General features: G+C 29.5%; 1 protein-coding gene across 2 annotated transcripts in view; it reads right to left on the reverse strand.

Annotated features, from left to right (window-relative positions):
- LOC142320250 (uncharacterized) overlaps positions 1-27,985 on the reverse strand; it is a 440,791-nt gene that overhangs the window by 4,215 nt on the left and 408,591 nt on the right. For both annotated transcript variants that reach the window (XM_075357953.1, XM_075357951.1), the window contains one exon: positions 795-1,106. In XM_075357953.1, the coding sequence (XP_075214068.1) occupies positions 795-1,106 (312 nt within the window). The remainder of the gene's footprint in view (positions 1-794; positions 1,107-27,985) is intronic.

Genomic DNA, 27,985 nt, shown 5'->3' on the forward strand with positions numbered 1-27,985 from the left:
AATGTAAAACTAGTAAACTTTACATGACAAGCAAATCACCTACTTTTTGTACTATGACTTTTTGTATGCTCTGTGTATATGTACAGTCTCTGGATAGTCTCATAGGAAGAATTGCCTTTCTACTGCGCTCCAGTAAGAAGAGACTGTCCTGCCATTACTGAATGGTATGTTTTGTAAATGGAATATAAATGTTAGTGTTTAGATATCGGTAGCTGAAACTATTCTTTAGGTTCCTTTTTAACAAGAATGATAAAAAAAGAATGGGAAGGAAGAGAGTAAAAGGATAATTAATTTACAGAGGGACTGTTTCTAACTGAAATAAAATTAGTAGTTTTCTATCTTATCTACAACCAGTGCATCTGTCATCCTTTGTATCAATTTGTGTTGTAGTACTAGTTCAATTCATGTTCCAGTGTTTTGTACCTGCTTTTATGTTTCAACTAGATTATTATGATTAGTATTTTGATGATGCAGCATGCTTCTCAAGCAACCCTTTCTCTAGTCATAGTCATTTAGTACAACTTCTTCTCAAAACCAATATTTGTTTTTTGAATAACCCCCTTTAAGTTACCATCACCAACAAATCCATGGTTCATTATAATACTTATGTCATCAGAACTCAATTAACTTTCAACATAACTGTTTGACTTGAAACATTGATTCACTTAAAATATAGTAAACATTTATCTTTAAGGAAGAAATAAAATATTCTTTGTTAGTTTTGTTACTTCATTACATAATTTTTTTTTTCTATTACTTTGCTTAAAAATGATTAATAAAAAAAGTAATTAAACCTGAACTGAATCAATGCCTGAGTCTGGATGGGATGTTGTTTGAGCAGGTACAGTACCATCCTCGGTTGAAAAAACAAAACTTTGTCCGTCTGCTTCTCCACGTGGTGAATCTTGGCTAGGCCAAACTTGAAGAAGTGGAAGAGAACACATTCCAATTTCCTTTTCTCCTCCACCTCCATTCCTTCCACCAGAATTTCCTCCTCCTATACCATTGCAATCTTCAGTACCACTGCTGATGCCTTCCTCTCCACCGCTTCCAGTTGTGCTCTGCTTCCTCACTCCCCACAATTTCCTCAACTCCTTCAGTGGCATCTGCAAATAATATAAAAAATTACAATCATAAAAATTTATGTTTCTAATTAAAAAAAACAAATATTCTGAACTCAGCTTTTTATAAGTGTAAATGGAATAAACCAATAGGTAATAAAAGATGCCAGTTGCATACAGGAAACTGTACCCAGGTTCCTAAATTTGGTGATCTATAGGATCTAGTTCCTTCAAAGTTACAGCTTTGGCTATGGGCATTTTACTTTACATCCTTCAGTTTTCAGTATGCTATTCCCTGGAATGTTCTTGTTATTATAAAACCATTAGGTTTGGACTGTATTGTATATCTTATTTAGGAAACATTTATTGTCATTAATATTATTATAAGAATGAAAATAGACAATATTCTTAAAAACAGAAAACATTGAATTTCCTATTTAATATCTGTTATACTGGACGTATTAGTTTTAATCTAATTCATGATTCCCATACAAATTTTTACAACATAACTACTGCCATCAATGCTATTCAAAGAGAATTTTCCATACGTTAATCCCTTGATGGTATTTCTTAATCAACACAATATATAAAATAGTCAAAAGATTTTAACCAGGGATAATCCCATTTACTACAGCTATAATGTCTATTCTTTCAAAAAATTCTGGTTTTATGATTATGAAGCATTAAGTATATTTGATTTTGATATGAATAACAAATGTTAAGATAGAACTGACCAATCTTTCTTCAACGCAATCAGTTTGTATCTTCAAGCTTTTCTCTCTCTATTGTTCTCTTATGTCACTTTAAATTGGTAGAGAAATAGAAAATTGTTTGCACTTTACTTTTACGAGTAATATTTCGTTTTATGCCTCCACTTTTTTGGCATTTTTTCACACAAAAAATTTGTAATTGTTTCTATTTTTGAAAATGAGGACCATCTATTTCTATCATCATTCCTGGACAACCTACCTTTTTTGGGTTTTTTAATAAATGATCAGCATACACCTCTCTAAGGTACATTTTCCAATCCGTTACTGCTTCACTTGGCATTAACTTACGCTCACTAACCTTAACTAATTTTTTTTTTTTTAATACCATTTGACAACTTTCAACTTTTTAATATTACTACTATTATTATTATCTTTTTTGTTTACTACAACTATATAATATCTGAAACTGGTGTATTAAAAAACTTAACTTTACTTCAAACAAACTTAAAAAAAATTCTTGTCATTGATTAACCTATTAAAATGAAAAAAAATGTTCATCTAAAATTATTGGTTCATTTAAAATGTGCAATGAATTCATGCAAGGACTCATGAAATAGATAGACACATTTTAAAAGTCATGCCAATCATTTCATATTGCATGATTCTGTATCTCCTGAGTAGTAACAGCTGAATAAATAGCAAAGTATTGAATTATCACCTGTAATTTTTATATTAAATGTCTTATGTTATGTTACTTAAATTCTTGTACTAAATTTAAACAGTTTCATTGAATTTAATGACTGACTTCCTTCATTGTAGAAACTATCTAGATACCATAATTAAAAAAACCCAAGCATCAGTCAATACATTATAACCAAACATTTGATCTCATCTTTGTACCAAACTTAGACAAATTTTATGGTATTTATTTTTTTACATGGAAGTAAAGACAACATTAAACTTTAAATAAATAAAGCAGCAAGCTGTTGAGATGTTGTTGTTTATCTTGAAAATAATCAGTAAGTATAAGAGCAGTATACAACGTTCACGTTTCCTGAATGATGTGGCTGTTGTTTTGGTGCAATCTACCTTCACCAATCTGTAACTAAACTCATGTTAGGGAATAGGTGACCCATGTAAGGGAACTTCATAGCTGTAATACAGTTTGGATTTATGCGCAGATTACACGCCAAGGTTAAAGTATCTGGTCACAGTATCCGACACTTGACCAACTGATATCCTGTAATGGACAAATTTTTCCATTTGTTACTTCAGAATTATATTAAATAAATATTAAGTGAGTTTCAGTTGCAAACTAGATCAATAAATAACTAACTAAAATGCGGATTTATTGGCTGATTGATAAAACCTTGATTCAGTAAAATTCTATGTTTAAGTAATTTATTCAAAAAACATTTACAACAAACAATGAAAGTTAGTTATAATAACCTCAAATAACTTCCATCAAAGAAGAACTTTCATGTAAGTGTTTAAAATAAATTGAAGAAAGTACAAGAGGATATTTTCTACTGGGAATATAAACATGTAAATATTTATACATGTTTATGTTTACACACATGTCAGAACAAAATAGATTCATTAGTCTAATATAGAGCAAAAACAGTCGGTAAGTCAAATTAACAGAATATGATGGTATTATGTTTTACTTTACAATAGTGTATGCTTTATCTAACTTGAAACAATCATAAACATCTTTGTTTGAAGTAAATGACATGAAATTCCATAGCTGTGCTTTTGAAGTCTCATTTATATAATTTTCCTCTAGGCCTGTTGTGTGTAATTACTAACTCAGCTAAGGATATTGAAGTAAATATAAATAATGTTATATATTTTTCCACAGTAAAGAATAATGATTAATTTTAGAATAAAATTATCATATTTTCTTACATAAATTTTATCAGGTTTTATTAAAATCAAACAAAATGAAAAAATAGATAATATCTCTTTTATTAAAGAAAATATAAGATTTATTTAAAAAGAAGAAGCACATCAATAAAAAAAAGAAGTATTAAAAATTTATCTAGGTAAGTTTTATAATTTTCAGCATTAGTAATCATATCCTGCCTGATGAATGTATGGAGAGATGCCAGTTACATTTAGCTGGATCAAACTGCACCGGGTTGATCTAGTGGTGAACTTGTTATCGTAAATCAGCTGATTTCCAAAGTCGAGAGTTCTAAGGTTCAAATCCTAGTAAAGGCGTTTATACGGATTTGAATACTAGATCATTGATACCAGTGTTCTTCGGTAATTGGGTTTCAATTAAGCAAACATCTCAGTAATGGTCGACCTGAGATTGTACAAGACTACACTTCATTTACATTCACACCTCTTTAATCCTCTGAAGTAATAACTTATGGTGGTTCTGAAGGCTGAACAGAAAAGAAGTAAAAAGAGAGAAAGAATCAAATTGATCAATTTTAATGAACTATATAGTTATTCCTAACATATTGATTACAATATATTGATTATTAAATCATATGGCAAGTTAAAAATTCACAAAATGCTAGCATATCAACTGCCAAATGGTCTGTGGACACAAATAGTGATCTAAGAAATTTTAAACTCTCTTTAATTTTCTTTTGGCATTAATACTAAATTAATCTTTGATTAATATTAAATTAAATTTCTGAGAAAATGAAATTATGTAAGCCAAGAAAAAATTTATGAATGTCTTAATGACAAAGAATATAAAAAGACAAAGAATTGCCATCTTTTTTTATTTGTTTTACATTACTTTTAATTTTTGTTTTCTTTATCTATTTCAAAATTTAACTTCTAGGTGTCTAGCTGATTGTAGTATGATTTTGTAATTTCTTTTATTAATAAATATTTTATTTTCTATTTTAAATATCATTGTCTGAAATTAATAGTTTGAATGATAACAACTGTACATGGAACAAATTTCTAAATTAATGAATAAATAGGTATACTTATTATATAAATTAAATAAATTGTTTCACTGGCTTAAACAAATCAGTTGGCTAGCATAAATAAATAAGGATGGCAATCTGCCAATCTCCATGGCGAAATGGTAGCGTCTTGTCTTTCATAAAGAAGATTCTAGGTTTGACTCTGGTCAAGGTTGCTATTTTTTCAAACACTACAAAATTCATCTTTCATTATCGTTAATTATTATAATTCAGTGTAGAACTCTTATTTATTGGAAAAAATAAATCATTAAGAGATTTAATTTTTTCAATGTTTAATAGAAGTAACTGTTTTATTTTTTTGGGAGTTCTTACAGATCAAATATTAAATTGGGTTTATTATGACCTACTTATCAATAAAACTTATAATTTTTATAAATTATTAAAATTGAATGCTTTGTACCATCTTATCTGAATAACCTTTAGTGTTTAATTAGAATCATACATTTTTAATCCTGTCATAAAATTAACATATATTTATTAAATCTGGGTATACTAGGCTCAGCCAATATATGAACTTGTGACATCATGAGCAGACTGCACATTACTAGTCGGCCTGAAAACATCAACTCCGTGTATCAAATTGAAATATTACTTATATTGTATGCGGTAATAACTATCATATTTATATCTACTAATTATATACAATACATAATTAATTCTTTTATGACCTTTATTTGTACTAAATTATTAATTTTTAATAATAAACAAAAGCTTACTTGAATTTTCTTCATGCTTCTAATTCAAACTTCTAGCAAGTTCACCATCATCACTTAATGATCACTGTCACTTTCACTATCAGAGTCTACACATATAAAATAAAATTCTAGCATTTTATCTATCAGTGGTTCCAGTTTTTAATACTCTTTTTAAATATTTTTTACTTTTTCACAAGAGGGTTTCCAGTCATCTTCACTCATGGAATTAATTTTCTCCGTAGCTAAATTTGTGAAAGAAAATGTTGTGTTAGGATTTGCCACATGTTTTTTTACAGCTGACCATACTATCTCAATCAGATTCAAATCAGGGTGGTATGATGGCAATCTAAGAACACGGTAGCCATGTTTTTTCAAAAGGTCATCTAAGTGATATTTTTGTACTTTAGTTTTATGTAACCTTACTAATTCATATAACTGTGGTTTCAGCATTTTTGAACTATATGGAATATGGGTTTTCTGTAGCCAATTGGTCATATCTTTTCTTCTGGAGTTAGAATTTGGCGCTTTATCAGAATTTACCTGTATTGTGACAAGGGGCGTTATCAACAACTACAACTGACATTGGTGGAAGATTTAGAATCAATTTTTCATATTGCCATTTCATGAAATTGTCTCTATTCATGTTGTCATGGTAGTTGCCACTTTTCAAACTGGCTTTCCAAGTTAGTAATGCATTTGAATAAAACTGATTTATCCTTCAGAATGAATTGCTAATAAAGGGTCATCTTTATTAATCAGCACATGAAGTCCCTCAGCAATACCATCAGACCATGACTTTGTTGAACAATGCGAACTTAAAACATATGTTTCATCCAAATAAACAATTGTATCATTGATTTTTCTGTACTTAGCCATTGCCTGCAAATATTCATTTCTCTTCCACCTGATATTGGATTTCTCAATTAAAAGTTTTCTGTTATTTTCAGTTTTATACCATTTGAAACCTAACTTTTTCAAAATAATAGCTAAAGTTGATTCACTGCCTTTAAAATCAATAGATGACTGAAGTTCTTACCTTATTTTTTTTAAAGTAGATAATTCATTCTTCTTTGAATGAAATTCATTAACTGTTCTTTTAACTACACTTAAATCAAAACTGTCCAGTCCACTGACAGGTTTCAAACATCGTTTATACATTTTCGGCATGCTTAAAGAACACAATTGGGATGTTGATTGAAGAATCTTACCTTTTTTTCTCTTCTCAGTTTTGAACTTGTGTTCTTGATATCCCACAAGCAGCAGCAGTTCTTTCTTTGCATTTTTGAATGTCAATTATATGTTTGTCATCAGTTAATTTACCTACTTTTAGAGCTTCCTTATTCATAAAATCATGAACATTATTGAAAGTTTCATGTGCTTGACTCCTAAATTTTTTTTCTTAACTATTTATTTAAATTCTGCCATAACAAACTGCACCAATAACACATGCACAAAAATAAAATTAAAAATAATACTTAACAAAAAATTTGTGAAAAACGAGTAATTATAAAATAGTGTGACTGCTATTCGAATACCTTCACTGAACACGATATAAATTGGACTAAAGCTTATTTCTTTATATACACATTGTGTACTATGAATGACGGATCTAAATATAATCATGACGAAAGATATCATTTCTAACTGCTTGTATAAATTTTTATAGGCCTGTACATAATACCAATCAGAGCATTAGTCATTGGTTAAGGAATTATTATTGTTTACAAGATTGAGTCATTAAGCATTTTTATATATGTAATCAACTCAAGCGGAAAGAATTGAACACACAACATAAGTGTATTGTTTAGGCGCCCTTACTGTTTGTAGGTCGAAAAATTATGTTTGAATGATTTCAAAAATAATGTTTTGAAAAACAATAATATAATGGGATGTCAGCACATGACGTCACAAGCTCATAGATTTGCTGGGGCAAATATACCTGGTTGAAGTTTTAAATAAAAATTGAAAAATCTTTCTGTAGCTATAACTCGAAAACTTAGATAAAACGCATATGATTATCAAAACTTGAATTTTGTTAGTACTTATTTCTAAATTGTTTTTATTACTCTACACACACACACACACACACACACACACACACACACACACACACACCCCAACTAAATTTTAAATAATATTAAAGGAAGTAGTAAACATAATTTCTGATAATAGGTTTCGCATAATTGAGTTGTTTTAATTTTTAAAGTTTTTCAAGATCACGAAAAACCAACAAAAAATGAGTTTAATTCATAAAAGAATTCATGAAAATGAAAGAATGAAAGATTAAAATATTTGTAAAATCAGTTGAGACATTGTTTCTCAAACCGCATGTATTAATAATATTTCTACTTCCTTGTACGAAGTAAAGGAAGCATTGTGATCGTGAAAAATTTCGGTTTTCAAATTTCAACGGAAGTATCCATTTTGACCATCTCTGAATCCATTTTTACTAGTTTTGGCGTGACGTCTGTACGTATCTCGCATAACTCAAAAACGATTAGCAATAAGATGTTGAGATTTTGGATTTAGGGCTGATTCCAAAAATAACTGGATTTTGGACTTTTTCTTAACTGCAATAGTAAGCCCTCTTTGAGAGCTTTTCAACGATATATCATAAGTGGTACTTATTTTCATTGGTTCCAGAGTTATAGCCAAATGAAATTTTAATTAATGAAATATTTGGATCTAAGGGGAGAAGGCACATCGGTTCGAATCACCCGTTTTAAAAACTTTTTTAAAAAATTTAAATATATTGTTTTATTAATCATAATTATTAAGCTCTAATTGTAAATAAAGGAATTACAATAAATAATTATTCAATAATAACAATAAAAACATTTAAAAAAATGGAAAAATATCAGAAGATATTAATGAAATAAAATTTTACGTACTTTCATTAAAAAAACAAAAATGTGTATATGTAATTTAATAGGCAAACAAGGAAGTTATGTCGTGTCCACATTGGATTTTATTTGTTTAAGTGACTTTTTTGCATTTTCCATTTTAATTTTTAACTTAAAAAGAATTTTTTAAAGGAATTTCCGGTAATGAAATTATAATTTATTTAAAACTAATTAACTGAATCAAACTAATCTTAGTATTTCAATCTATAAAAAGATTTTCAAATCAAATTCAATTACCTCTGTTAGTATTTCTATCATTAGTGAATGTTTAATATTCTCACTTGGTAAGCCGAACAATATTTTTTCCGTATGATCTTGGTTTAAACATTAACCAAGTTTTATCAAGAAATTTTACATATACCCACCCTCTATTTGGGCGATTCGGGTGAATACTCAATCAATCTACAGCATATATATATATATATATATATATATATGCTGTAGATTAGATATATATATATATATATATCCTATCATGTAGGTATTACTTCTGTTGTTCGCTCAAAATAGAATAAAGACGTTTTGAAAAGAACTGGACAACTGGCTATTTCAAAAAGAAAAGCAATTACTTAGCAGCAGAGCTTTTAAATGTTCCTTATATCAGTGAACAGCATTGTTTTTGAAGAGGAGCTCTACCAGAGACGCCTGCTCACCCATTTATTTTTTCATCACTCTCATCATTCTACAGTTTATTATGAATTGCATTCTGCTTCTTTTGTTCTGCTTTTTATTTTGACTCTAGAATTTAAAAAGAATTTAAATTACACAAAGTGCAGTGTTTTACTTTATTGCTACTATAATTCAAATTTTTTTTGTACATTTTACGACAAAAGTAATATTTCTAATTAAACAGATTGGAGGCTGTTTAATTCTGGAAAATTGTAATCGGCGATGGAAAAATGAAATTAACCAGTTTATTAATTTAATAATTGCTGATTTTATTTTATAAACTGAACAATACCTATATTAGGTATAATTTATATGTAACTACTCTGCGTACAATGAAAAATAATGTTTGGCTTAGAAGCGTGGAATTAATCAGTGGAAATTCATAAAAAAAGACTTCGCACTATTTTCTAAATTAATCCATAAAAAACCCGTAAATTAATCCGTATATGGTACGATCTATAAAATTTACTCGATTTGTTAACTAAGTTAACGTACCTGATTTTTGGTCCATTTTTCAAGTACATAGTCTTTATATGTCTAATATACTTTATAATATGTCTAATTTTAAAGATAAACTGTTTATTTTGCAGAGGGTATAATTATTTTAATTCAGCGTGTTTTCTTCTGTTTAGTGGAAGGTTTACAGGTGCTACAAAGAAGTCATTGTTATTTTCGATCTGATATGCAGTATGGCAGTTATCGTTGATACTACTAAAAAAGTAAAAATAACTATCAAAGAAAATGAAATGGATGTGAAGATTTTTCCCTGCTGTTTGGTGAAGAAAGTGATACAGATTCTGAATTAATTTTTAGAAGGGGAGGCACTTAATGACGGTTTGATATATTCTGGATGTAATACTTATTATACACACGACAAATAGTTATTTTTGTGTTTTATAATTATTTTCCTTGGAATATTTACTAACATTATTATATTATTCACGATTTCATAAAAACACAATGAACCCAACTGTTTTGATTATTGAATTTGAATAAGAAAGGAGACATCAGAAGTTATAGTCTAAATTAGACATAATACTTAATAAGAGAAGAATATTAACTGTTAAATACTAGAAACTACTCTGTTAATAAATTAAAAACAGAAGAAAAAATATTTCTCTAATATTTTCCTTTTATTAGCTCAACAGCAGACCCGGCAATGCTTCGCTATTGCTAGATTTGAGTATATATATATATATATATATAGTTTAAATGAACGCAATTGAAAGTTTGATAAAACATTAACAAAATGAAGATTACGGAACCTCACAAAATTTAACATTTTCCTTTTACTCTTTCTCCCCTTACCCTTTCCCAATTTCCTTTTTCCCTTGTCCCTTTTTCCAATTTAATTTTATCACATCCCTTTCCATCAAACCTCCATCCACACCACAATCCACCCCCCATTCCCCTTTCCCTTTCCTCCCAATTTATCTTTCTCTTTGTTTACGCCATTGCGTAAAGTTGTTTTATTCCAATAAATTCATGGTTATGGTCGAGTCTTGTAGTTTACAGGCTTGGTAAATTTATTTTGCATTTTTGTAAGGCTTATCTTATGTGTACTTTTAATATAGTTTGGTTTGATTTGGCTTGTTGTTTTAGTTATCAATTTCTCTCGGGCTCCAGTTTGACTTATTGTTGCATCATCATATTGGTGTCAGCTTATTTCTATCACGCATTATTTATTGCTGTTTAGTCTTAATATATGTATTTTTCTTAAGTGTTTTTGTTCTCACCAATTTTAATATTGCCATAGTTCCTAGAAGTCTAATTCTTTTTGTCTGCCCTGATGTCATTTCTTCAACTTGTGCGTATTCAGAAATTTATTTTATCAGTCTTACGTAATTCTTTAATGGTCTGCTTGCTTGTAAATTATTTTTGTTATGTCTTCGTTCCCGAATTCCACACGTTTTCTCTAATCGTTCTCATAATAACACTTAGGCACTACTTTTGTTGTCAACACACACACATTCTTCTGTCCATTGCTTTGTTCGCTTCCCCTACTTCTCACCACGCCACACGTTTAGCATTCTAGTCCTGGCTTTCACGTTGTGAGGATCCACAAGGCTGATCCTCCAGCCTTGGAGGATCAGCTAGCAATTGTCTCTCTCTTATAATGTTTAAGTACTTTCATCGCATTCATACTCTCATAAACGTTGTGGTATTTCTCTGTCGAAATATTCTCTAGTTCTACTCGTCAGTGTTTCGTGATTTCACCGATCTCTATGTTTTGTTTTGCCTCGTTTCTTTGTTAAGTTAATCTTCAAATTCTGTATATTACGTCTCTCTTGAAAGTGTTTCAATCGCTACAAACTGCCAATTCTATCGACGCCGAATCTTCTCCAGCTGCTGATTACATTTTTCATCGATGCATTTTCTCTCCAAACTCGTTGCTACATATCTGAGGTGCTACGTAATTATTCAACTTCTAATTACAAATTGTTACTTCTGTTATTTTTGATTCGCCATTACAGACTACACCAAGGATAAACTGTATGTATATGTGCACTTTAATTTCACGAGTTCATTTTTTACCAATATTCGTGTGTTATTAAGGGATGTTCAAATCCTTCAATATTATTTATAGTAAACAGTTACGTTATTAGTAAAATTTGTGAAACATTCAGTTAATCATTATGCATTTCAATTTCAAGTTTGGTTTAAAAAACCATTTATTCACCTAAGTATAGTTACGAAAGGTGGCTTAGATAAGGTCATGTTATTTATGTCATGTGCAACATATTTTATGTGCTTACTTATTACAATTTGTTTTTATTGTACTTGACTCTATCATTCAATTTAATGTAATTTGTTAATCGCAGAGATTAATTATTACCTACTCATGAACCGAATTCATATTACTTCTCTTAAATTAATCTAAAGAAAATAACTCCTGCTGTGAAGTTACGTTTTTGGACTTCTTTGTAATTTTATATTTTCAAGAAAGCTTATTTACCAAAATGAACTCTATTTATATGTTTACCTATTTCAATTTGTTTATTGTAATTAACTCTATCATTTAATCTATTGTTATTTGTTAATCGACGGGATTAACTCTTATCTAATTCATGTACTGAATTCATTTTACGTTTCTTATGTTAATCTAAAAATTATATCTCCTGAAGTGAAGTCGTAATTGTGGACTTCTCTGTAATATTGTAATTTGTTCTAGTAATATTTATTGTTTTTGTATTCCATCCTGTAGTTTGATTAATAATGTAATTTAGTTATTTAAACTGTTTTTACCCACGTATTTTAATGCAATATTTTCAAATTGATTATTTGAAACAAGTATATTTATGTTTTTGTCGCTTATTATTAGAATCGATATGTTGTTTCAGCCGATATTATTTTGCGTAAATTCTGCATAGACTTAAGTTAAGTTTCTCTCGCAATTTCATTTAATTTTGTTTAAATATATTATTGGAAAATAAGGTGTCTTATATTCCTTTGTTTTTCAGGCTTTGTTTAATTGTAGATTCTCAAAACTATTATTTGAAAAATGTTTATTTTCTGTATTTGTTATGTATTATTATAAGCTATGTTTATTAAGTATTATTAAGTTACGTTTATTTCATAATATCTTTTAATTTTTTTAAGGTTATAATTTAACATAAGTTCAGTTGTTTTCTTTCTAATTAAAGTCCAATTTCTTTTGGCAAATACGAGCTGTGTGTTTTTTTATCTTTGTTAACTTTACCCAACACCCTTATTTATACTCCCCTTCCTCTTTCCCCTATACCGTTTTCTTTTTCTCCTTTCCCCTTTCCATTTCGTTTTCTCGGGTTTATTTTCCCCATTTCCTCCTTTTTATTTTTTCCATTTTCCCCTTCTTCCCTTTTTCGATTTTCCCTCTTTTCCTTTACTGATTTTCTCTTTCTCCCCTTTCCCCGCGCGTAAATCGATTCAAGAGTTTTTAGTCTATAGCGGACACATTGGAAACATTGAAATGGAATCGTAAAATATTTAGTATAGCGTTTCTTGCTTTTACGTCCAACAGATAACGCTGTTTTAAAAAAAAAAAATGTTTTTACCTGTCACAGGTGTGAAATCTTAGGTATATAAATAGTAGGTATATCAAAACATGAGCGTATTCGAATGCAACGTTGTGTCAAAGTTTCAAAGCAATCGGTAAAGAACTTTCGGAGATTTAAGATTTTGAACAAACAAACATTTACATTTTTACTTATCTAGATTTAAGGGAGACTCTTCAAGAGCATTATATTTCTTAGAATCTTACTTAATTCTTTAAGGATGGCAGAACATGCACTATTTCGCTTACTATTCTGGAGAACTAGAGTAAGAAGTTTTATTTTATTAAACTACTGTAAAATCCTGAACATTTACACTACAAGGCTAAGTGTTTACCGATACTCAAAATATATGTGGAGAATATCTATGAAGGAAAATTTTTATGTTGAAAATTGCACTTTAACGTTCTCTAAGATGAATATTATGGATTATATTTGCTAGATCTTAACTTTAATAATAGCTATAAAATTACCACATAAAATTTATAAACTACATTTTTCATAAATACGTTTTAAAATAGCATTCAACACAAGACATTAATTTACCACTTGTTTATGGATTTGTATTGGTGAGGTATGCAATTATTCAGTTTCACTATGCAAAGAGAATCATAGAATAATAATTCGTGGAAACTGTCAGATATAGCAAGGGCTTACACAGCAGAGCTCTTCACTACACAGAACGTTTCTGCGAAGAGAAAGGGCTTATAAGTTCCGACTCTTCAACTGTCGCTAACTACTATTCGGAACAAGAACATCGAGGACGTCCTTCTTACAGACATCCTATCGATTCTATATGTAATAAATAGAATGGAACAGCGATGTGTATTTGTATGGACTTAGGCCATGCTGGTGTTTCAGAAAATGAAAGCGCAGACGAAGCTGCCAGAATGGCAGCCTGTGAAAACATGGACATGATTCCTGTTCTACTGGTAGACGTTAAAAATTGTCTAAGAATGACTTCCAGAATCACGTGGAGTAATGAATGAAGAAAATTAAATATGAAACTGAAATTAAAATTATTCCATTTAAATGGAAGAGAGACGCGAAACTGACTCGCCGGGAACAAGTAGCATTCACCAGATTCAGAATCGGTCACAAGTGAATAACAAATTCACATTTTTTAAACAAAGAAGAAGACCAATATGGAACGTATGAGACAAACCACTTACTGTTAAGCATTTACCGGAAGAATGTAGAATATATGAAAACCTCAGAAAGAGGCATGGATTAACAAATAATATCGCTGCGATTTAGACACTGGCAAAGAAGAAATAACAGTTTCCATGACAGCCGTTGTCTACCTAAAACCCGTTTGTAACAAGCTTTCAACGAAAGTCAGTGTTTGTTATGTTAATTGAGAATATCATATACGAGGACCTTTTGCACCTAAACATAAGGTTCTCACAATCTACATGCTATTGTCCAAACGTTTTGGGTATTTTATTTGAAAGAGTGTTTAATGTTTTCACTCTGTATGTTATGTATCTGTTTTGTCTAAATATATCATAGTATACACCCTTACTCTGACGATCCAACTGTTGATTTTATTTTCTTTGTAACGAATGTGACGATTGACCTTAGAAGTCGATGCCCATAAACTCAATTAGAAAAAAAAAATATACATATAATAATAATAATGTATGGGAATGGAACAAACTGTACGGTTGCGACAATTGTGAAATTACTGACAATTCGAGTCGAGGTCCTGTTTTACTCTACCTTTTTGTGTTTCACCTATTTGTGAAGTTGATTATTCATAATGCGTTTTTAAAACGGAAAAAAAATTCAGTAAAGTTGCTTGCTGCTAAGCAAAACAACATATATGTAACTATTTTTCATAAAATTTGTCACTTCAAAATAGCAGCTAGTGTACATGTGTTGATAAGGGCTCCGGATGTTCGTTCTTACTTACCTAATCATGGCATTGCGGGTGTTCTTTGTTAATAATAAAAATAAAAATGGATTTGTGGTAAATATTAATTATTTTGTATTATATACACTGAAGATAAAAACAGATTGAACATAAAAAAAATTGGGTACAGTGGAATTACCTGATATCCAACAGTCAGTTACGAGTATGTCCGATGTCCTTGAAAAAGTGCTTAAGATATTAACTCGTAGTAAGATTATTTTTGGAATTTATTTCGCAATAAACTCGGTTTTTACTTTATTTTAATTTTCACATTATTAATTAAATTTCGTTATGGACCTCAATTTGTTAATTTTCAATAAAAGAGAGACCTCCACTGTTCACAGAATTACTAACACCAATGTCTAAATTATTCTTCACACCTAACTATAATGAAACTCAAATTACCAATCTATAGCAAAAAGAAATCTATTTTTAGTTTATAAAAGACATTTGGAATAATAAGTATTCTAATGATCTTAAATTAACACAAATTTATAAATTTATTGATGAGAAAATGGGAAAAAAAATATTTTTAAATAATATAAAAATGTTTTACCCATAAATTATCAAACTATTGTTCCATCTTCCATTAAAATCTTTCTTAATTGCTACAGGAATAGGGGGGATGAGTCTCAACTGCTAGAAAGCGAACTAAATCGATAATAAAGGTCAGGCTCATCGATACCTCAATAGGTTTCAAATATTTATTCTTCTAATTGATTTATTCAATATTTAATTTTTAAACTTTTTCACTCCGGTTTAAATAGTTAGTTATTTTGTAATCGGGAATTAAAAACTTCAACATATTTTTGTTCTGCGCCGACTTTCTCAAGTGCTAAAAACTGATTAAGTGATAAAACTGATAGCTTTTTCTTTTTATTTCACATCTCGTTTTAACATTATCTTTATTCGTCCTTCCTTTCAAACACTGTTTTTTTTTTATTTCATTATTTTTTATTTTTTACTTTCGTAATAGTAATAAAATGGTAAATCAAGATAGTAACCAATTCATGAAAACAGATAAATCTATCTACGGATACCAACTACATAAAGCTACACCAAATACCCTTGTGGCGGATTACGTTTCAATCACTAATTCATTTACTTTCCGTATCACAATAGTTTATTTAAGTTAACTAAATGTAAAAAAAAGTAAGTATTCCCTGCATTTTTGTAAAAAATGTTAAGTAAAATTATTATTTTTCAATTTTATTTTTATTTAATCTTCTATATAAAGCCGAAAATTTGTCTATTTGTTTATGTGTTCTAGCATTACGCGGGAACCAACCGACCAATTGCTTTTAAATTTGCAGGATACTTTTGTGTTATCCCAGGGAAGGTTTTAAGCCATAGACTGAAGTCCTAGCCCCTTTGGGAGTGAATTTGTAAAAGATATTCTTTAAAGAAAAAAATCATTAATCTTTTTAGCTCATTATTACACGTTTCTTTTTTTTAACTTACTTTCGTTCCACAATTAACGCTTTGGTTCTACGGCGTAGTACATATGCGCAGTAGGTAGGTATGCACGAAGGTTATTCGTTCGAACGATTTATACTTTTTTATACAAAGGATTTATCTAAAATCATGTGTTTTGGGGATAATATAAAAAAAGTTTAAACTCTTTTCCATAAAACAGAATGGTGCGTGAGTTTGTTTGTTTGCTGTATGTGCTCACATTTTTGCTTCCTTGTATAAAGTAAAAGAAGAATTGTGATCGCGAAAAATTTTGGTTTTCAGATTTCAACTGAAATATCCATTTTGACCATCCCTGAATCCATTTTGACTAGTTTCGGCGTGACCTCTGTACGTATGAACTTCCCATTACTCAAAAAAACGATTAGTCGTAGGATGTTGAAATTTTTGATTTAGAATTGTTGTAACATCGTTGTTACAACAACGTTGGAATTACTACTTGGTCTGTCATACCCTTTTTTAAAATGTCTTTCACTTTATCAGTCGTATGCCCCCGATAACTATCCATACTAGGATACCGGTATTTTTTTTATTAAGTAAATCTCCTGATCGCTTTTGCCATACACACTTGATCCAATCTAAAATTAAGGTTTCGTCCATACAACCTGATTTCTGTGCTCTGATAATAAATTCTGTGCGTCTGGAAGTCGTTTAGAAATGGTTTTTTTTCGTCTTATTGCCAAATCATTTCGTGCAATAAATCGTGTTATCCATCCACGGCTTGCTTTAAAATCAACTTTATTCAATGATTTAGCGATTTTACGAGCATATGATTGACACATTTCTGTCGTGACAGCATAACCGCATTTCCTTTTTTCCATAACAAAGTCATACAATTTTTTTTCTATGTCTGTGTATTTTGGTTTTTTCCGTAGGCGTAAGGTGGGCTTCGCCAGAATTACAGCATATGCCAGGTGTCTCACCCTTCCACTTCAGAGAATTACAATACTGACATTTGTATCATAGTGCCGGCATTGTTTTCGTAAGCCACATCAGGATCGTAAGTCAAACTTGAGAGTCTTGTTTTTTCGTCGCGGCTAGCGACATTCCAACAGTTTTCCAGGATTATTTTTCTCATATTGACAATGCGCATCTCTGTACTTCAGGATGAATTTTCTGATAAACAGCCACTGCTGCTTGGTTACTTCGGGATAAAATTTTTGGTATAAGGCTTGTGAATCTCCGTACACTTTTGATGGTAATAATCAATTGCTGCTCTGTTCACTTTTGGGCTTTTCTGTCAATATTAGGTCACTGCTCTTTTATTTATTTTTTTTCTTGTTTAACTTCCGGGATCACCGTTAGGTATTGTTTCAGAGAACGAGATGAATGATTTGTATCGTGTATGAAAAATGCCATGCCTGACCGGGATTCGAACCCGGGACTTCCGGATGAAAGGCCAAGACGCTACCACTCGCGCCACGGAGGCCGGCAAACTGCTATTTTATTTACCTTTTATTTACCAACTTTTTTTTGTATTTTTTTTAAGCTTGCCTGATTTATTATTTTTTTGAAAAAGTCTATTTTTTAGGATTTTTATTTCGAGTTTGATGGTGCTAATAAATTTGGAAAGTTTATTCCTGAATAGGCAAACACACATCAAAGTGACTTTTGGAAAGATGCCCAGTTAAAGGTAATCTTTTCACTGGGCGAGTAGCTGAGCCGAATTTCAAGTAAAATTCATTGTTATGATTTACTTAAAATAAAAATAGTTTCCAGCAGGATCTAACTCGCAAGCTCTTTCGTAAGTTGATTGACGGGACTTTTGCATACGTAATCGGTGAACATGAGCAACTGTCGCCGTTTTCATCGTGAGATGAGTAAGAAAACTCGTTCCAGTTATTAGCAAAGTTATGATTGTGTCGCGCATCTCTCCTGACAGCTCTTGAGTATTGTAAATGAGATAAGAAAGGGAACGAAAGAGGCAGGTCTGCCCATTTGAATGATTTTATGGGTATTGATTCCTCCCCCCCCCCTTCAATTTGATATATTCCACTGACATATTTAAATCCACATCATATTTAACTCAACACCAGTACTGTTAAACACGCTAAAATTAAAACGAAAAGCATTGCACTGCTATTAATGAAATCTGATAAACAATTTCTGTGTTTTATTTTTATTTATTTAATCTTATATAATTTTTTTTATTTATTTTGATCATTTTATTTATTATTTTTTAAATATTAGTGGTGAGAATGCTTGGCTGGTGTTGTTAACAGCAGCTTAATAATAAAGACAGATGATTTTGGTACTGTTAAAATATATTGTAATTTATGGTCTTAGATAAACATAAAAGAGAACGAAGAAAATTATTATGTAAGAAATATTTATGATGTAAAACTGATTGAATAAATCATTAATTTTAGAAGATACCAACGATGTTTAAAAATTAACGTTCGATCATATTTCACTTCCTTTCACCACTTCAGAAGCAAGATATCGAAAAACGCAGAAACTGATATTTAAATATCCGCATAAGGAATATTTCAGACAAAGATCAAATCGATATCTCTTTTAGAAGCAGAGAAAATTGAAAAACTGCAAAGTATCATTTCACCATACTTCATCATCCCAGAAGTCGAATTTTACAAACTCCGTTCTTTGGACACCTCTAATATATATAATGAACATATCCTCAACATTTTGTGTCTCTAACTTTAATAGTTTAGGCTTGTCGTTGATGAGTGAATAAATCAGTCAGGCAGGATATTTTATATACATACATATTTGATATATAATGGCGTTTTCTTTCAGTAAAATAAATAAATAACATTTCTTTCAAGACATATAAGAACAATTTGCTAGTGTGCTGAGAATATTATTATTATTTTATTTTTAATAAAACAGTTTAATTCTTTATACGAAGTAATAAAAGTATTAGTTCAATTTTACAAAAAGTACAAAATTTTATTTTACAAAATGAGAATTGACAGATTTAATTATTAAACGGTCCAGAAAAATGCTTTTTTTTATAAATATAACTTTTTTCTTTTATTTCTTTAAAAACTTAAACATGAAACGAGAAAAAACTACTTGGGTTTTATGACTTCTTATTAAATTAACTCAGATTGGGGAATATTTTTCTTTGATGAATAACAGTAAAAGAGAAAAACAAAGTTGATATTAAATACGGGTAAATCTCAAGCTTTTACGTACAGTAATTTTAAGTTTATTTTTAGACATTTCCTAAAGCTATCGCTGTTAAAACACCTAGTGTATTCTATAAAACCAGCGTATTCTATAAAAATTTGTGTTCACTGAGGTCATAATTTTTGACACTCTACTCCCAGGATTGACTGGTAGATTTTACAGTTAGAATTGTTAATTTTTCATCTTAATTAAAAATTCTATTCACATTGATATATATCGTTCAATTTTATTCGTTACGTTAAAGTAGAAATTTAGTCATAACATTTAGTAATTCCAGTTAAAACGTAGAAATAATGAGTACATCAGACATTATTTTACGTCAACCTAAACAAAGAAGTGGAACAAAAAACGGATATACATATTTTGTTTTCCAGATGGGTAGATTCCATAATCTAATATTATTATCATAGATGGAGTAATTTTTAGCTCAATTATTTTTGTTCATTTTTGAGACTTATATTTTATACTCGTAATTAAATTTGTACACAAAGTACCATGAAGATAGTTGGTCAATATTTTGTAAAAATAATAAAAAAATTATATTTTACATCGTTATTTTACCCGATCTTCGTGGAGAAGTGGTAGCGTCATGGTCTTTCATCCGGAGGTCCCGCGTTTGAATCCCGCTCAGGTATGGCATTTTTCATACGCTACAAATTTCCTTTTACTTTCCCGTCTAGCGCTACAGCAGAGCTATAGCTTTAGAAGATAAAGTACTGTAATCGGTCCAATTTGGGTATATGAGGTTTTCACCGGATCTTGATGTTTTGACACCTAAAGTACCCAAAGAACCGGATGGAAATTTTCCGAATGTTCGTATGTACGTGTGTGTGTTCGGTATCGCACTCCTTATATATATATTCAGAACTATCGGACCGATTTTGACCAAACTTGGTCAGATTAATTCTATATATGGGGCACTGATGCCATTAAATTTTCAATGTGAAAAGTCAAGGGAGTGAGGCTGTACAGCAAGATCATCATCTCGAAATTTCGCATAATTAAGGTTTTATTTTTCTTAGGCACATTTATTAACAATTAAAAAAATAATAATATTTGCAAAAAAAAATTTTTAAATCGCATCCTAACCCCAAAAATTGCTCTACTAGTGGCTTAGTGGGTATACTGCGTTAGTATCCCTTCTAGCTACAAGGAGCGCTATTGTAGCACTGACGTACAGCTGTTGTAGTCGTCTGCTATATTGTGACATCACGGGTGAGCGGTAGAATTAAATAAATAAATAATATTTAAAGTCTAAAAAAGTATTTAAAGTGGCCGCTATTACCGCTGCACCCGCGCGAATGAAGTACGGTGTGCACGCGTGCTTTAGTTAGAATCATTGAATTAAATAAACAAAAAGTGTTATATTTAAATAAAATGATAAATATTTTAAATTAAGTTGTGTGTAAGCCGTGCATCAGAAAAAAGCTGCGTGACGGGAAGTCCTAAAACTGCTTTATCAGCTTTATTCACATTCTCACGTACAAGCTTCTTTTATGTAATCTTCTTGATGTTAGAAATTCATCAGTAAAAAAAAATTATTTTATTTTTAAATGAGACTATGTAAGCAGTGAAATACTTAAAAATTTAGAGATAACATATTAACCTTATTAGGATGTTTCATTATCTTACAATTTAAAAAAAATATAACAGATCTAAAAAAAACTTAAAATTTATTTATCTTTTGGTTAAATTAGTTTATTAATAATTAGAAATTATCGTGCTTTAGCTAAGCATTTGAAGTTGATGCTACGAATCAATTACAGCAAATCTCACCAAAAAAAATCTTGGCACAGCTAACATAAGATATTTGTTTTTTTAGTCATGGATTTAATTTTACTTATTAACATAAAAAAAAAAAAATAATTGCTTGACTATGTGTACGAGAAAATTTTCTCGTATAAATTTTAAGATTATAAATTGAGGTCTTTTAAAAGATCTTTTTGTAAAATTGTTAAAATCTAATTTCATAAGCAAACGATTTTTTTTTTACAAAAAGTTTTAGCTGAAAAAAATTCATAGAATTATTGTGCTCCGATATCCGTGGCAGACTAATAGCGTCACTGCTTTTCTTGCAGAAGCTTTTACGTTCGAATACCGGATAGGTTTGTCATTTATCAGACGCTAAACAGTTCATGCCAACCATCTTATATATATATATATATATTTATATACATATTTCTTGTGTGCGTGTGTATGAAAGTGAACTCCTCCTAAACGGCAGGACTGATTTTGATGAAATTTTGTGTGTGTGTTCAAGGGGATTCGAGAATGATTTAGATTCACAATTTGGTCCACTGGAAAATGTTTATTTAATTCATTTTTTATTTATATGTAGTTGTTGATTTTGGAATGTTTTACATTGGATCCGGCAGACTGCACTACTATCACAGTATCGAATATTCAATAATATTATATTTTAATTTTAGTTTGTCCCGACAGTTGGTGCTGCGATCAAATTGAGAAAAATATTTCGTAATTTTGTGTTACAAAAAATCGCGAGAAAACAGTTTTTTAATAAATAAGAGGCTAATAAATCAGATGGAAATGTAAACAAAGGAAAACCAATCAGATCAATGCAAAATGGCCGCTGTCAAACACAACGACCAATCACAAAGAGCCCGTATGGCCGTTGCCAATGTAAACAAAATCACAACTGATTAAGAAACAAATAGGCAGCACTGCGATCGGGTTTAGAATTGCGCGCGTATTGATAAATATTATATTATATTATTATTTATTGAAATAACGTTTTAAAGTTTAATTAAAATATATACATTGTGCAAATTTGTAAGGTACAGTATTGAAGTGAAAATGTTTTTTTAATTTATTTATGTGTTGTTGATCTTGGGATGGTTAATGTTCACAATTGGGTCCGGTAGGCAGCGTGTGGGTCCGGTAAGCAGAGCTTCGATAGCGTTTTAGAAGTTTTTTTTTAATTTTTGGTTTATCAGTCAAACCTGGTAGTTGGTGCTGCGATCGGATTCTAGGAATTTTTTTTATTCTGTTGCTTTTTCGCATATAAGTTACTTGCGTCGTAGCTTAGTGTTGTTCTTACATTAAGATTCGTATTTAGAGAATAGTTTGAATTAAATCCGATAGGTAGTGCTGTTCTGACAATTGGATTTATTTACATTCTGAATTTTATAAAGTTAAAGGTGAAATTTTATAAGGTTCCGTAATGTTTTGTAAGTTTCTTAATGTTCAGTATTAATTGTAATGATTTTGCAGCCATAACACTTTTCGTTAAAAAATTATTTTCCACCGAATACTGTGATTAGAGAGTGGTGTGAATTAAATCCGATAGGTAATGCTGTTGTTTTGCCATTTGGATTTATTTACATTCTGACTTTTATAAAGTGAAAGGTTAAATTGCTAAAGTTCAGTTTCTTAAGGTTTTATGAAACTTTCAATTGTTGTCATTTAATCTGTATGTATACTCAGATCTAGCAACAGCAAAGCATTGCCGAGTCTGCTAGAATTGTGCGCTTATTGAGAATATTATATTATATTATTTTTTATTGAAATAACGTTTTAAAGTTTAATTAAAAAATGTACATTGTGCAAATTTGAAAGGTGCAGTATTGAAGTGAGTATTTTACATGATTTTTCATGAATTTTAATGATGTATACACGTGCATTCAATAACAATCAACTTAACCTACAAATTTAAATTGCCAGTTCTCATTTGATTCTATGCAACTTATGAAGTATTGAACGACTCTTTGAAAATAAAAATTTAAGTTTGTAAAATAAATTATAACATTTATAAAATTAAAATATAAGTTACTTATAATATAGTTTTAAATATATTTAAAAAATTGAATTTATAATGTTTTAGTTGATTAATTTTATAAAAAGTTTTATAAAATTATTTTTAATTTACGATTATCTAAAATTTGGTAAAATAGATGTTAAAATAAAGAATGAGAAAAATGATAAAAATTTCTACTAAAATTTTAACTACGTTGCTTTTTTACAGTGCTTTAATTTTTTATTAATTGATTAATTAAGCTGTTACATGGTTATGAAACATCAAAATTATTAAATTAAAAAAAAAAATATGAAGGAGGTACTTTTTAGAATGGTGTTAAGTGAAAATTAGTAGTAATGTGGATGAAAATGTATTAATTATACTAATTATTAATTTTACGACATTTCGATTTTTTAATTAAATTTTCATCGGACATCTCAATATTTAGTGAAAAAAAAAAAAAAATATTAACCATACTACACATAATTAATCAATAAACCCATTACAATAATACAACAATCACAAACTGATAATATCATACTAATAGTCATTTTAATGAAATTTAGAACACATTCCTGCTAATTTTAACTTAATTAAGTTACTTATATTTATGTGTGTGCATTTATTACAGAATAATGCCGCCTCAGGACAACGTCTGTCGGGTCCGCTAGTATATATATATATTTAAAGTGATTCTAATCGAGCGTGAGCCCTTTACCACTACCACTGGAAGAATAAACAAATTAATGTGAACTTGACATAGAAATCTGTTGTTTTTTCTTCTTTTGACGTTGAGATTATTTTTTATGCTTATGTTCTACGATATTCATTGTCTTCGTATTTATTATATTGTAATTCAGAAAATAGACGTCTACAAAAAGTGATCGAAAACACCACTACAAATTTTCATATTTACATTAAATTAAACGAAAATGAAAACATTTTTTCTTAAATTTAATCACAATGTTTTAAAAGTAGAGTAAGAGCTATTATAAAGAATTATTAGAAAATCTGGGTAATCTGGTTCCTACAGTATTATTTTATCATTTTAACAACAAAGAGGAAAATGGTTTGTCCTTTTTCATAATGAAAATGAAGGGTAGAACAATAAGTGCATGAAATATTTAATCCTAAATCACTGATGATGCTGACATGAGGGATTAATAACGAGAAATTCTATCTTATAATAAACCTTTCAGAATGTCTGTAAGTCTTAACATACTTTCTCTACAATATGTGAGAAAGCTACTATTTGCAATTAACCGCTTTCATATGCTTAGTTCTTAAAATCGTAGCGTTGATATCATATTTAATTAAAACAGCAAATTCGGTAATTAAGAAGTCTGGTGGTGAACTCGTCGTCGCAAATCAGCTGATTTCAAAGTATAGAGTTCTAAGGTCCAAATTCTCGTAAAGGCAGTTACTTTTATACGGATTTGAACACTAGATGGTGGATACCGGTATTTTTTGGTGGTTGGGTTTCAATTAGCCACACATCTCAGGAATGGTCGACCTGAGACTACAAGATTACACTTCATTTACATTCATACATGTTATCCTCATTCATCCTCTGAAGTAATACGTTACGGAGGTTTCAGAGGCTAAAAAGAAAAAGAAAGAACAAAGTAAAAATCAACTAGAGAAGGAAATTTCGAAAAAAAATTAATATTGCAAGAAGTGTGTGCTTATTTATAAAAATTTTGTTTAATTCTCCCATTTTATAATTATTTATAAATTTTAACATTTCTGAGACACCTTTTTTGTACGATTTATCAATTTGTTTTTCAGTCAAAATTAATAATTTAATTTTAATAATGTTTAAAAAAAGAATCACTTAATGAATTCCTTGTGTAGTAAAATTGCATGTTAAACTGCATCGGTTGTAACAAATTTTTATTTTACGTAGTTATATATATATATATATATATATATATATTTTTTTTCTTTATTTTTATTTTTTTTTAAACAAGTTGTACTTTTGATTTTTTCCTGTTTAGTCTCCAGGGAATCACCGTCAGGTATTACTTCAGAGGTTCAGTGAGGATGACATGTATGAATGTAAGTAAAGTCTAGTCTTGTACAGCCTCAGGTCGACATTTCTATCCATCGGATTGATGAACGCATCTTCCCAAATCAGCTGATTTGGAAGTCGAGAGTTCCAGCGTTCAAGCCCTACTAAAGGCAGTTAATTTTATACCGATCTGAATACTAGATCGAGGATACCGGTGTTCTTTGGTGGTTGGATTTCAATTAACCACACATCTCAGGAATGGTCGAACTGAGACTGTACAAGACTACACTTTGTTTACACTCATACATATCATCCTCATTCATCCTCTGAAGTAAAACCTGAATGGTATTTCCCGGAGGCTAAACAGGAAAGAGAAAGGTCGACCATTCCTGAGAAGTGTGATTAATTGAAACCCAACCACCAAAGAACACCGGTAACCACGATCTAGTATTTAAATCCGTATAAAATTAGCTTCCTTTACTAGGATTTTAACATTGGAACTCTCGATTTCGAAATCTGCTGATTTGGGAAAGTTCACACTTATAAAAGTGTGAGCTTGTTCCTCAACTGAATTTAATAAACATTACGAGTAATTTGGTTATATTTTAGTTTTAGTTTGTGTTTGGTTGAGGTACTATTAAAAAATTTTGGTCTTCTGCAAATTCAATTCAGCCTTTCCTATTTTGTAACTAGTGTAATGTTTCTTACTTATCAGTTATATTTTTTTACTACAGTTATTTGCATATTTATCGCAAATAATTTTGATTCTGAATTTATATGAAAATTTAAATATAATGAATTGCGTGTTCACGTTTGGATAAAACTATTCTTCAGGTCTTCTTTTATAATTATTTTTTCTTGTAACTTCTAAATTTCAAGAAGTAGAATTCTGTCTTATAAAATAAAAATTAAATTAATTTTATTTTAAGTAATTTAAACTTTTTTCAAGGCAAACGAAATTGATTTTGGGATCTCCTATTTTTTTTTAAAGAACTTATTTACACAGTATAAAAAAAAAGTTTTGTTATAACTTTTTCTTTTGATTATATTTGTAAAGTTATAGAGGAATTCAACTCCTTTTAGATCTACAATATTTTTTATTTAAGAAATTAATTCTTTTTATCCTACTATTTGTAAAATATTAAAATGTAAAGGGGGAATGATTAATATAAAAATGGTAAATAATAATAAAAGAAGGATAGAACTATTAAAGTATGGAATTGTGTTCCTTTTAAAAGTTTTATTGTTATTATTAATTTTCTTTACTTAAATTGTAAACTTGCAGAACAAAACAACTAACTACATTGCTGTAACAAAGATGTCAGTTATGTCGATAATTTAATTTTGATGACGCAATTTAATTTCTAATGATATTAGATGTAAAGGCTTAAAATAACTTTACTGAAGCGTACTGTGCTTTATGCATTGTGTATTGTATATTATTGTATGAAAATTTAATTTTATAATTAATTACATAAAAGTATAGAATGTAAAAGAGCTCTTGGTTTTGTTTAGTTTTTAACAAAGAAAAAGAAGAGCTAAACAAATTTAAAAAATATATATATATATATTTATAATTAAACTGAGATAATCTAGTTACTGCATAAAAAAATTAAATTGAAATTTAGCTTTAGTCGCCTAAACTCAATTAATTATATTTGTTAAAATAAAATTGTTAAATAAATTTTTCGAAAGTAAAACGTATTCTTACTTGAAATAATTGTTGGTTATCGCATTTTTTTTTACATTGATATAAATTTCACATCTCGTAAATTGTCTTTATTCATAACAAAATAATGTTTAGCAATGTTTTGCTGTATGTTAAGTTGTGTTGTTAGCCAAATCAACGTTCATTTTACTTAAAATAAGAAATAAAGTATTGTAATTTCAATTTGCTTCGTTGTTATCACCAGTATACCATTATATTTATACCAGTATATTTGCTTCGCACCAGTATACCATTCCCAGAAGGTATAACAAATATAGCCAGACGGAATACATCCCCAAAAAATAACTCATAAAGGAAACAAAATAGGAAAAACTAGTTTGTATCCATTTTGTTACGCTATCGTTTAAGATAGTTCTCTTTTTCTCTGATTTATATCGATGTAAGATCTCATTAGCCTAAGGACGATCAAGCCAAGTAGTTTATAATTAAATATATTTTTAATATTAAAAATATTTCAGTAATATCATAATTCATTTCACTTCATGAGTACTACAATTTTATCACTGATCGAGGAGTCGTGCATGCATATTGTTTACGTAAGTCCACGTGAACATGTGACCGTAGCTCCCCCGTCTGTCATTTGAACAATTCTTCAATAATATATAGACCTATACTCGCATGAACCTGTAGATAAATTATCTATGTATATGTCAGTATTAACTGAGTTTCATCGCACTATCCGGACATGTACATCATTCCTCATTAGAATTAATTAACCGCTTGAGATATTCATCCATTCACAGCAATATTCAGTTCCACTGCACTTACTCTGTATGTCTATATACATATGTGTATATATATTTATTTATTTATATATATCTTTAATACTCTCTCTTTCTTTAATATAACACAGATTATAATTCTACTATTTTAGGAAAAAAATGTTATAACTATTAATATAAATACAAACTGTATTTATATTAATAT

This window comes from Lycorma delicatula, chromosome 2 (genome assembly GCF_047948215.1).
Source record: "Lycorma delicatula isolate Av1 chromosome 2, ASM4794821v1, whole genome shotgun sequence".
NCBI classification, from domain to species: domain Eukaryota; kingdom Metazoa; phylum Arthropoda; class Insecta; order Hemiptera; family Fulgoridae; genus Lycorma; species Lycorma delicatula.